Genomic DNA, 12,748 nt, shown 5'->3' on the forward strand with positions numbered 1-12,748 from the left:
ACAGACAAACATGAGTGACAGTTCAAGACAGAGAGAAATAAACAATCCCTATCCAATTCATGTGCTCAAGAAAAAAAGAAAAAGAAAGTATTCATAACTCCATGCTATATGCAGAGTTCTCCTCCATATGAATCATAATCAGGGGTGGGATTCAAAAATTTTAGCAACCGGTTGCCTACTTGGTCTCCTGCACAAGGGCAGTGTGTGTGTGTTCACCCTTCCGGATGCTTTACTTGAGCCTTGGGGAGGGTGAAATTGGCCTCCCCTGGGCTCCAGAAGCCCCCCGGAGCCTGGAAACAGGTGCATTTCTGGACTTCCAGGCGGTCAATGAACCAGTTATAAAATTAGCATCCAGTAAGTTTCACCCTCCCAGAGCCTTTGCACGGGCCCTGCATTTACCTGGCATCCAAAATGGGCCACATAGAGACTCCTGGGAGGGGAGGGGTGTGCGGGACCAGCCAGTCCTTGGAATTATCGGTTCAATGAACCAGTTGTAAAATTAGCATTCAATATGCCTGGAACGGTCCAAACCAGCTGAATCCCATCCCAGCATAATGCTTTCAATGGATTTTCTATTGACTTGTGCTCTTGTATTCCAGTAAGTTTCTATTGTTTTGGTAGAGGGATGGACTAGATACACTTAAATATACAGACTGCCTTTTTCTACAGTATTCATATGGCTTAATTAATAACTGGCAACATGCAGAATTTCATAACTCAGAAACACAATGAGCAAATGGAAGTATCTGCGGCTGCACCAGAACTGTCAGGAGCTACAGAGAGTGGGTGTGAGCTTTGAAAAGGCCTAATTTTGCCTTTTGACCATGATCCCGGGGTGGCGCAGCAGGCAGAGTGCTGTACTGCAGGCCATTGAAGCTGACTTGTAGATCTGAAGGTCAGCGGTTCAAATCTCATCACCGGCTCAAGGTTGACTCAGCCTTCCATCCTTCCGAGGTGGGTAAACTGAGGACCCGGATTGTGGGGGCAATAGCCTAGCTCTGTTTAAAAAAAGTGCTATTGCTAACATGTTGTAAGCCGCCCTGAGTCTAAGGAGAAGGCGGCATAAAAATAGAATAAATAAATAAATAAATCAATAAATAAATCAATAAATCAATAAATAAATAAATAAATCCCTTGTCCAATGGAAAAAAGTTACAAAATTCAGCTATGGCATTTGAAAATCCCAGATGAAAAGCTTCGATATGGAATGCTTTCAGGTGATGCCACAGAGATCACACTTCCTTCACTCTAAGTATCTTCTGCACTCTAATACAGGTCCAGGTACCTTTAGCCTTCAGTGCCTCTAGAGCCGTGATGGTGAACCTATGACACGCTTACCACAGGTGACACGCAGAGCCATATCTGAAGGCAAGCGAGGCATTGCCCTATGTCAGCTCCAGCATACACGTACATGCTGGCCGTTAGATTTTTGGCTTTCTGGAGGGTGGTGGGAGGTCATTTCACCTTCCCCAGGCTTCAGGAAAGCCTCACGAAGCCTGGGGACAGTGAAAAAACGGCCCAATGGCCAACAGGAAGTTCCATTTCCGAACTTCCGGTTGGGCCGCAGGGTCCATTTTTTGCAATCCACAGACTCCAGAGGTTTCTAAGAGCCCCGTGCACATGCATGAGGGGGCACATCGGGGGTTGTGTGCACATGCGCTTGGGGAGGGCACTGCATTATGGGTGTAGGAACATGTGCACTATTGCACGCACCTGTGCCCTTTTGGCACCCAAGCACAAAAAGGTTCTCCATCACTGCTCTAGAGCAGTGTTTCCCAACTTTGGCAACTTGAAGATATTTGGACTTCAACTCCATATTTGGAATTCTGGGAGTTGAAGTCCAAATATCTTCAAGTTGCCAGGGTTGGGAAACACTGCTCTAGAGCAGTGATGCGTGCAATAGTGCACATGTGCCTACACCCATAATGCAATGTCCTCCCCATTTGCATATGTACACAACTTGGGAAACACTGCTCTAGAGTATGCAGCCGCCCAGAGCCTTCGGAGAGGGGCGGCATTCAAATGAAATCAAATGAAATCAAATGAAATCAAATGAAATCAAAACATTTTTAGGAAGAATTTTAGCTCTTTTGAGGAGCCAGATTATTCCTTTATCTGTGCGAGATACAACAAAACTTGGGTCTTTGCCTGCCTTCTTACCTGCCTGGCACAATCCAAATTCCTAGCCTATCATGACAAATGCAACCCAAAGATCTGCCCCAGTACCTTCTCTCCAATGATTCCGTGGTCTCCTTTGTCTCCCTTCTCCCCTTCCATTCCTTTTAGGCCACGTTCTCCCTAGCAAAGAGAAAAAAAAGCTTTTAAATCATTAATGAAAGCCACTTTGATATAATGGTCAAGGCTCCAGGATAAAGGCTGTGAGATTCTGAGTTCTCATCCTGCCTTGACAGCTAGTCTTGGGCCAGTTACTTTCTCTTGGGCCCTCAAAAAGAAAAAGAAAAAGAAGCAATGACAAAGCATGTGAGGAAAAGCTTGCCAAAATCATTGTAGAACCAAAGTAGAAGTGCTATTATGAAAGAGCATCTGGATCAATTTTTAAGAAGTATATAAAATGAGATTTTTTAAAAAACAAAAAGAGTGATGCAATTTAACTACAACAGAAATTAAGAGTTTTTATGTGTCGTATTACTTACTGGTTCTCCTTTGTTCCCTCGGAGACCTGCAGGGCCTTCCACAATGACAGTATCTCCCTATGATTGAAGAAATATAAGGCTCTAAATACTCCGATTTTTCGGTTTCCATTTCTGCTCAGAACTAATACTGTACAATTTTTCTGTAATGCAAACATCAACTGTCCCATAATAAAACATTCCATTTGAAACATAGCAAAAACCAATACATAAATCAATTCTGAGAAAAGTAATCAATTATCTCTAAGCCAGTGGTTCTCAACTTGGGGGTCGGGACCCCTTTGGGAGGCTCTGTCGAACCACCATTTCACAGGGGTCACCTAACACCATGGGAAAAGACAAAATTTCCCATGGTGTTAGGAACTAAAGCTTCTATTCTGGCAAGTTGGAACATATTTTTACAATCCGACCAATCAGGCGTTTACAGTGGGGGTGTCCCTCTGAGCTTCTTGCAATCAGCTTAAAGCTCTGTTGGGAGAATTGGTGCGGGACTTATGGCTGGGGGTCACCACAACACGAGGAATTGTATTAAGGGGTCGCGACATTAGAAAGGTCTAGGCTATGAAATGATAAGGGATTCATATCATAATTTCTGCTGATTCTACCTGGAGAGACCCAGGACTCCACCTTGCAACTTTTGTCTGCAAAATCGGTGCATGATTGAGTTGAATGCCTTCTTCCTTCAAATACAGTGATCCCCCGGGTATTGCGATCCCGATCATTGCGAAACGGCTATATGGCGATTTTGCAACCCGGAAGTAAAAACACCATCTGCGCATGCGCGCCCTTTTTTCTATGGGCATGCATGCGTAGATGGCGCCGGGCAGATCAGCTGCTGGGCGGCTTCCCTAGGTTTTCCCCCTCTTGCTGGCGGGAGGGCGAGCGGCGGGCATCAGCGAGGAGTTTCCCCACCGCCCACGCAAACTCCTCGCTGCCGCCCGCCCGCCCTTCGCCCGCCCACGCCGTTCATTCTCGCCGCTTCCCAGCTGAGTCCTGAAGCGAATTGGCTTCAGGACTCACCTGGGAAGCGGAGCGAGCAAACGGCGTGGGCGGGCGAAGGGCGGGCGAGCGGCAGCGAGGAGTTTGCGTGGGCGGTGGGGAAACCCCAATCTTCGGCTCCTCGCTGCTGCGGAAGTAAAAACACCATCTGCGCATGCGCAGATGGTGTTTTTACTTCCGCAGCGCTACTTCGCGAAAACCCGATCATTGCTAGGGGTCCTGGAACGGAACCCTCGCAATGATCGGGGGATCACTGTAATACAATTTGGTAAAAGAAGAACTTGGGAGATTTCTTACACATTCTTTTTCAAGGTTAGGATAATGTGTACCAGATAAATACATACATATGTATGTATGTATATATATATATGTACATGCTAGCTTGTTTTGAAGAGTTTAGTCGTTCATTCATGTATTTTCTAAGGCTTGCCAAGCAAGTTTATTTTGCAACTGCCTAGGTATCACCAGCTAATGCAACTTAATCTTTCCAAAACTGGGATACTTACTTTGTCTCCTTTCAACCCCATGAGCCCAATGTCGCCCTAAGAGAGAAAAAGTATAATTATACATTAATTTACATAATTTATTATTGTAAATGATCTAACACTCTTAGATCAGTTCAATTATAAATATACAGATGATTAATATTAAAGCTAATAATGGTGGCACTCCACAGCAGAAAGTAAGATAATAAGCCCTTGCTTCCAAGAATCCATTTTTCCCTCGGGTGTCGAAAGAATGTGTGCGTGCGTTATCATGCATGCACGAGTGCCCACGCCTATAATTCAATGCCCGGGGAGGGCGAAAACAGCTTCTCTCACCCCCCAGAGGCTCTCTGGAGGCTGGAAATGGCCTGTTCCCCAACTTCTAGTGGGCCCAATAGGCTCATGTTTCACCCTCCCCAGGCTCCAAAGACTTATCTGGTGCCAGGGGAGGATAAAAACAAATCAAGGTCTAGGTCCCCAGCAGTCGGGTTTCAGGCCCGGTTACAGCACGGAAACTGCTTTGGTCGCGTTGATGGATGATCTCTGGCGGGCCCGGGACAGGGGTTTATCCTCTGTCCTGGTGCTCCTTGACCTGTCAGCGGCTTTCGATACCATCAACCATGGTATCCTTCTGCACCGGCTGGAGGGGTTGGGGGTGGGAGGCACTGTTCTACAGTGGTTCTCCTCCTACCTCTCCGGTCGGTCGCAGTCGGTGTTAGTGAGGGGTCAGAGGTCGACTCCGAGGTCTCTCCCTTGTGGGGTGCCTCAGGGGTCGGTCCTCTCCCCCCTGCTATTTAATATCTACATGAAACCGCTGGGTGAGATCATCCAAGGGCATGGGGTGAGGTATCATCAGTACGCGGATGATACCCAGTTTTACATCTCCACCCCATTTCCAGTCAACGAAGCAGTGGAAGTGATGTGCCGGTGTCTGGAGGCTATTGGGGCCTGGATGGGTGTCAACAGACTCAAACTCAACCCGGATAAGACGGAGTGGCTGTGGGTTTTGCCTCCCAAGGACAATTCCATATGTCCTTCCATTACCCTGGAGGGGGAATTATTGACCCCCTTGGAGAGGGTCCGCAACTTGGGCGTCCTCCTCAATCCACAGCTCACATTAAAGAACCATCTTTCAGCTGTGGCGAGGGGGGCGTTTGCCCAGGTTCACCTGGTGCACCAGTTGCGGCCCTATCTGGACCGGGACTCATTGCTCACAGTCACTCATGCCTTCATCACCTCGAGGTTCGACTACTGTAATGCTCTCTACATGGGGCTACCTTTGAAAAGTGTTTGGAAACTTCAGGCCTTGCAGAATGCAGCTGCGAGAGCAATCATGGGCCTACCTAGGTATGCCCATGTTTCACCAACACTCCGCAGTCTGCATTGGTTGCCGATCAACTTCCGGTCACAATTCAAAGTGTTGGTTATGACCTTTAAAGCCCTTCATGGCACTGGACCAGAATATCTCCAAGACCGCCTGCTGCCGCACGAATCCCAGCGACCGATTAGGTCCCACAGAGTGGGCCTTCTCCGGGTCCCGTCAACTAAACAATGTCGGTTGGCGGGCCCCAGGGGAAGAGCCTTCTCTATGGCGGTCCCGGCCCTCTGGAACCAACTCCCCCCAGAGATTAGAAGTGCCCCTACCCTCCTTGCCTTCCGTAACCTCCTTAAGACCCACCTGTGTCGTCAGGCATGGGGGAAGTAAGACATCTCCCCCGGGCATATATAATTTATGAATGGTATGTGTGCATGTATGTGAGTTTAGAAAATGGGATTTTTTAAAATGTTTTTTAGTATAAGTTTAGATTTGTTATAAATTGTTTTTTGCACTTTGTTGTGAGCCGCCCCGAGTCTGCGGAGAGGGGCGGCATACAAATATAAATAAATAAATAAATAAATAAATAAATAAATAAACAAACAAATAATAAATAAATAAACAAATAAATAATAAATAAATAAACAAGTAAGTAAGTAAGTAAGTAAGTAAGTAAGTAAGTAAGTAAGTAAGTAAGTAAGTAAATAAATAAATAAATAAATACGCCCTTTCCTCCAGGAGGCTCTCTTGAAGCCAAAACTACCTTCCCAGAGCCTCTGTGTGAGCCAAAAATCATCTGGCCAGCACACACACATGCATGTTGGAGCTGAGCAAGGGCAACAGCTCGCGTGCCAGCCGATATGGCTCTGCGTGCCACCTGTGGCACCTGTGCCATAGATTCGCCATCACTGATCTACACAGTTAGACTTTGGTAGGGATATTTTGAAAACTCATCTGATTTCACAGTGGCCTAGTGAAAGGAGCTGACTTATTATGAAAATTAGATAAGCAATGTAAGGAAAAGAAAACATATTGTAATTACACATATTTTACAGGCTGGTTCTTTGTTTATCCCAAAGGTTTTTTGACAGAATTCAGATGTTTAGATACCTTTCTTCACTCATTCCAAAGCCCGGGACCACCTTCTGCCGCACAAATCCCAGCCGCCAATCAGGTCCCACAGAGTTGGCCTTCTCCTGGTCCCGTTGACTAAACAATGCTGTTTGGCGGGACCCAGGGGAAGAGCCTTCTCTGTGGCAGCCCTGGCCCTCTGGAATCAACTCCCCCTGGAGATTCGAACTGCCCCTATTCTTCCAGCCTTCCGCAAGATGTTGAAGATCTATCTATGTCGCCAGGCATGGGGGGAATAACTATCTTGTCCCCCCAGCACCACCTTTTTCTGACTGTAATATATGAGAATGGTATGATTGTGTAGTAATGATCGTTTTATAATATTTAGGGGTTTTAAATTGCTTTTAACTTATATTGGATTTGTACTTTGTATATTGTATTGCTGTTGTTGCCGCCCGGAGAAGGGCAGCATACAAATCTAATAAAACTAAACAAAACAAACTATACAGTACTAATAAAATGATTTTATTTTTCAACGTTAGAAATAGGACAGAGCAGGAAGATTCTATTTCTCCTAACAACTGTCCCATCGCATTCTTACTTACTTTGTCACCTCTCTCCCCTCTATTTCCAGGAAGGCCCTAAAGACAAAATAGAATATTTAAATGCAACATGCTTATGTTTAAGACTAAACAAAAGAGGAAAGAAGATTGAATGAGATACTTACAGCAGGCCCTCGATCTCCTTCCAGACCCGATCGCCCATCTTCACCCTGAGGAAAGACAAAGAAACCATTGACATAAAACAAAAGAATAACAGGGGTTGGGGTGGGGGGACGACACACAATTGAACATCAAGCCAAAACTGACAATTTCCCATAAAATTCAGCCAGCTGATAAATCCCAAAATATTTATATTCCAACATTTTAAACTTCACAATCCTTTTCTGAATGGTGAAATGCTTTTATAAAGAATGGCTTCTGAATATTTTAATAATATAATATAATATATAATAATATAATATAATTTGTTCAAAATTATACTGGGAAGTAGAAGCTTTAACCAAGCTTATTTTACAAAATTTAGATATCTATCCTTTGCATTAACAGGAGGAAAAACCATAGAAACATAGAAACATAGAAGTCTGACGGCAGAAAAAGACCTCATGGTCCATCTAGTCTGCCCTTATACTATTTTCTGTATTTTATCTTAGGATAGATATATGTTTATCCCAGGCATGTTTAAATTCAGTTACTGTGGATTTATCTACCACATCTGCTGGAAGTTTGTTCCAAGGATCTACTACTCTTTCAGTAAAATAATATTTTCTCATGTTGCTTTTGATCTTTCCCCCAACTAACTTCAGATTGTGTCCCCTTGTTCTTGTGTTCACTTTCCTATTAAAAACACTTCCCTCCTGGACCTTATTTAACCCTTTAATATATTTAAATGTTTCGATCATGTCCCCCCTTTTCCTTCTGTCCTCCAGACTATACAGATTGAGTTCATTAAGTCTTTCTTGATACGTTTTATGCTTAAGACCTTCCACCATTCTTGTAGCCCATCTTTGGACCCGTTCAATTTTGTCAATATCTTTTTGTAGGTGAGGTCTCCAGAACTGAACACAGTATTCCAAATGTGGTCTCACCAGCATTCTATATAGTGGGATCATAATCTCCCTCTTCCTGCTTGTTATACCTCTAGCTATGCAGCCAAGCATCCTACTTGCTTTCCCTACCGCCTGACTGCACTGTTCACCCATTTTGAGACTGTCAGAAATCACTACCCCTAAATCCTTTTCTTTTGAAGTATTTGCCAACATTGAACTGCCAATACAATACTCAGATTGAGGATTCCTTTTCCCCAAGTGCATTATTTTACATTTGGAAACATTAAACTGCAGTTTCCATTGCTTAGACCATTTATCTAGTAAAGCTAAATCATTTACCATATTACAGACGCCTCCAGGAATATCAACCCTATTGCACACTTTAGAGTCATCGGCAAATAGGCAAACCTTCCCTACCAAACCTTCCCCTATGTCACTCACAAATATATTAAAAAGAATAGGACCCAGAACAGATCCTTGTGGCACACCGCTTGTAACCTGACTCTGCTCAGAATACTCGCCATTAACAATAACTCTCTGATGTCTACGCTTCAGCCAGCTGCAAATCCATTGAACTATCCAGGGATTAAGTCCAATCTTCACTAATTTATCTATCAGCTCTTTATGTGGAACCGTATCAAAGGCTTTGCTGAAGTCCAGGTAGGCAATATCCACGGCACCACCTTCATCCAACACCTTTGTGACATAGTCAAAGAAATCAATGAGATTAGTCTGACATGATTTGCCTTCAGTAAAGCCATGCTGATTTGGGTCTAATAAGTTATTGTTTTTTAGGTGCTGATTTATCCTCTTTTTGAGTAGAGTCTCCATCATTTTAACTACAACTGATGTCAAGCTAACTGGCCTGTAGTTACCAGCTTCTTCTCTACTGCCCTTCTTGTGAATAGGCACAACACTGGCCATTCTCCAATCCTCAGGAACTTCTCCTGTTAACAAGGATTGGTTAAACAAATCAGTCAGGGGGGTAGCAATGACAGATCTGAGTTCTTTAAGAACTCTGGGGTGGATGCCATCTGGACCCATTGCCTTATTTATCTTTAATCGTTCAAGTTCTTCTAAGACATCGGCTTCTAAGATCACTGGAGCTGAATCCGGACAGCTGGAAGCAATGCTATATCCCTCTATAGTATTATTTTGTAAGGTGTCTTTTGAGAAAACTGAACAGAAGTAGCTATTGAAATGGTCAGCGATCTCCTTATTCCCATTAATGCATGTATTATTCCCGGTACTAAGCTTCGTGATGCTGCAGTTTTTCTTCTTCTTATCATTAATATATCTGAAGAAGGTTTTATCCCCCTTCTTTACAGATTTGGCAATTTCTTCCTCTTTTGAGGCTTTAGCAGCATATATTATCTGTTTCACCTCCTTCTGTCTCATTTTATATACCTCCCTATCAGCTATACTTCCAGACTCTTTATACCTCCTATAGGCAGCCAGATATTAAAGCATTACTAAATATTTTGTGCTACAGACCATGCAAAGTCTAGCACAGTTAGTTCTGTGCACTCATCTTTTGTTGTTGGTCAAATATTTATTTATTATTTACTAATTGGATTTATATGATTATAAATATGATTAGAATTCTAGCATAAGAGTATGCAAGACCTTTGGGCTTTGATTTGTCAAAGTTTCTCTTCTTCTAGTTTGCAACTGTTCTTTTGAGTGAGAAATGGGTTGCCTTTGAAAACCTAAGAAATATTCAGAGCTGAAAACTGTGTGAACTTTGGAAAACTCTATCTCAATCTCAAGAGAGAGAGAGAGAGAGAGAGAGAGAGAGAGAGAGAGAGAGAGAGAGAGAGAGAGAGAGAGACAGGGGGGCTATCTTGCACTTGGATAAATTTAATTTTGAAATGAGGAATTTCATGAAGTTTTACATTCAAACAATTCAAAGCAAAATATTTTACACACCCATATCCTACAGTGTCACTATGTCTGGATAATGATGTTCCAGAGTCAGTATAAAACACTTACCCGAGTTCCTGGATCTCCTCGTTCTCCTCTAGGTCCTGGTTGTCCAATACCTACGTCCCCCTAAAAAGCATAATATGACAAAGGAAAGCCTATTAGTGGATCATGTTGCTATTTCCAGCATCTTTCTTGAATTATTTTTAGGAACATAAGCTACTCAAGACTCATTTATACCGCCAGGCATGGGGAAGTTGAGATATTCCTTCCCCCTAGGCCATTACAAGTTATGCATGGTATGTCTGTGTGTATGTTTGGTTTTATAATAAGGGTTTTTAGTTGTTTTATTATTGGATTGTCACATGCTGTTTTTATCATTGTTGTTAGCCACCCCGAGTCTACGGAGAGGGGCGGCATACAAATCCAATAAATTATTAATTATTATTATTAATTTATCAAAATTGAATGATGAAAGGAAAGGAAAGAAGAAAAGGAAAAGGAAAAAAAATATAGCTCTCTAGAAATAATAGTTGTACTCTGTAGTATAGGCTCCTTATAATTCCTTTAATCTCTTTATATTTTGAAGGCTAAAACTTCATTTATTAATAGTGAACACAAGAAATGATTGATTGTAAAATGAACAAAAATCAGAATAAGCTATCTTGGAGAAACAAATGTGATTACCTTGTCACCCTTTATACCTGGAGTGCCTGCAGTACCCTACAATAAAGTGATCATGAGAGAAGGGAATAAAAAAAGTTTAATATTTTATACAGCAAAAAACATGTACGAGCAGCAATGAAACACAGAGGATCTGATTCAGACTGTGCATACAGTCCTCATTAAACCACTTTCCAACCACCTCGGTACTTACTGGTGACCCTGGAGGTCCTGGTGGTCCGGGTGACCCTGCAGTACCTTCTCTCCCAGGGAAGCCAATCAAACCCTAATAAGGAAAATACCTGTCAATCCAAAGGCTTAAGTCCAGACTGGAAAAGCCTTCTTCATGATACTCCTAATGAAATCTACCAGAGCCTGCATTCCAGTTGTAGTAGTAGAGTTACACATTGGTGGTCCACAATTAAAAATAGGGAAGATATAAATGTACATTGTTGTTGTGAGCTGCCCCGAGTATTCGGAGAGGGGTGGCATACAAATCTAATAAATAATAATAATAATAATAATAATAATAATAATAATAATAATAATAATAATAATAATAAAAATCGAGCTGCAACGACTCTGGCATAAGCCAGTGAAAGTGGTCCCAGTGGTACTTGGCACGCTGGGCGCAGTACCAAAGGATCTCAGCGGACATTTGAAAACCATCAGAATTGACAAAATCTCCATCTGTCAATTGCAAAAGGCCGCTTTACTGGGATCGGCAAACATAATTCACCGCTACATCACGCAGTCCTAGGTGCTTGGGAAGCGCCCGACTGGTGATGAAATATGAAATCCAGCATAGTGATCTCGTTTGCTGTGTTGTATTGACATAATAATAATAATAATAATTAATGATAATAATAATAATAATTATTATTAATAATAATACTAATAATACTAATAATAATAACAATAATAATAATAATAAATCATTTATACCAGGCGTTCTCTTTCTAACAATTATACACAGTTAGTTTCTTCAACTTTAAAGTTGAGGTCAGGATGGGGATGAAGATTGGAGGAATAGAGTTTTTAGCATTTGCCCCAAGGACTCAGGATTTCCCATCTGCGTTAAAACCTAGCAAATCAGGTTTAAACGTTGTGATGTTTATCTTTAGATATAGGTTGAGTGCTCAGACAAAGAACATATCTAAAGACTACTCACCATTATGAAGAAATCCAGAAAACAAGAGGACAATACAAACAGTTCATAAAAGGATTAGTGATTAGTGATGGATTGATTCAATGGGGCTTTCTAGAGGTTGCTATTCATTTATTCAGGGAACACACCAGGCTAAGGGATTGGAGGACAACAGCAATTATCAACCTTACCCTCTCTCCTGCAGGTCCCGGTTGGCCAGGCATTCCATTTTCTCCTCTCAGGCCAGGCTGTCCAGGAGTTCCAACTGCACCTGGTGAACCAGGTAGGCCTGGTGGGCCAGGTAAACCAGGATCTCCCTGAAAATAAAGCATGTTGTAAGGCATCAGAAGATGTAAGTCGAGAAGTAGCATTTCTTCTTTTCTTTCTTTACTTTTTGTTCCTCAATTATTCAAGAAGAATGAATGACAAATGCATGGATATACTTCCCCATTTTGACCATTTTCAAATTTTATTCAGTGACTTTAAAATGTTTCTTGACTTGACCAAAACTCCAAGTTAAAGAGGATATATACATAAAATGCAAAAATGAAATGAGAAGTTCTAACTTTTAAAGGTTAATCCGAGAAATTAAATCTCCAATCTATTGTTGCATGCTTTAAAAAATTACTCTCAGGATTGTTTAACTGCAGTGAGTTCTCCACCTGTGGTCCGTGGACCCTGGGGGTCCGCGATTTCATCACAGAGGGTCTGTGAAGGTTTGAAGAAATGTTATGATTTAAATCTTGAGTTAAGTCTTGGTGGCTCATAGTCTGTGACCACAAAAGGTACATAAAGGGGGTCCGTGGTGAAGAAAAGGTTGAGTACCACTGTCCTACTGCAGAGAAGCACCAGTTTAATTTGGTGGGAGCTGTCCACCAACAATAG

At 42.3% G+C, this 12,748-nt stretch overlaps 1 protein-coding gene across 1 annotated transcript in view; it reads right to left on the minus strand.

Annotated features, from left to right (window-relative positions):
• Nucleotides 1–12,748, minus strand: part of COL7A1 (collagen type VII alpha 1 chain) — a 179,312-nt gene that overhangs the window by 18,160 nt on the left and 148,404 nt on the right. The window contains exons 87-95 of the mRNA XM_070736724.1: nt 12,055–12,180; nt 10,931–11,002; nt 10,741–10,776; nt 10,123–10,182; nt 7,249–7,293; nt 7,127–7,162; nt 4,157–4,192; nt 2,655–2,711; nt 2,227–2,298 (exon numbers count right to left, since the gene is read on the minus strand). Coding sequence (XP_070592825.1) covers nt 2,227–2,298; nt 2,655–2,711; nt 4,157–4,192; nt 7,127–7,162; nt 7,249–7,293; nt 10,123–10,182; nt 10,741–10,776; nt 10,931–11,002; nt 12,055–12,180 — 540 coding nt within the window. The remainder of the gene's footprint in view (nt 1–2,226; nt 2,299–2,654; nt 2,712–4,156; nt 4,193–7,126; nt 7,163–7,248; nt 7,294–10,122; nt 10,183–10,740; nt 10,777–10,930; nt 11,003–12,054; nt 12,181–12,748) is intronic.

This window comes from Erythrolamprus reginae, chromosome 2 (assembly GCF_031021105.1).
Source record: "Erythrolamprus reginae isolate rEryReg1 chromosome 2, rEryReg1.hap1, whole genome shotgun sequence".
In the NCBI taxonomy this organism is placed as follows: Eukaryota; Metazoa; Chordata; class Lepidosauria; order Squamata; family Dipsadidae; genus Erythrolamprus; species Erythrolamprus reginae.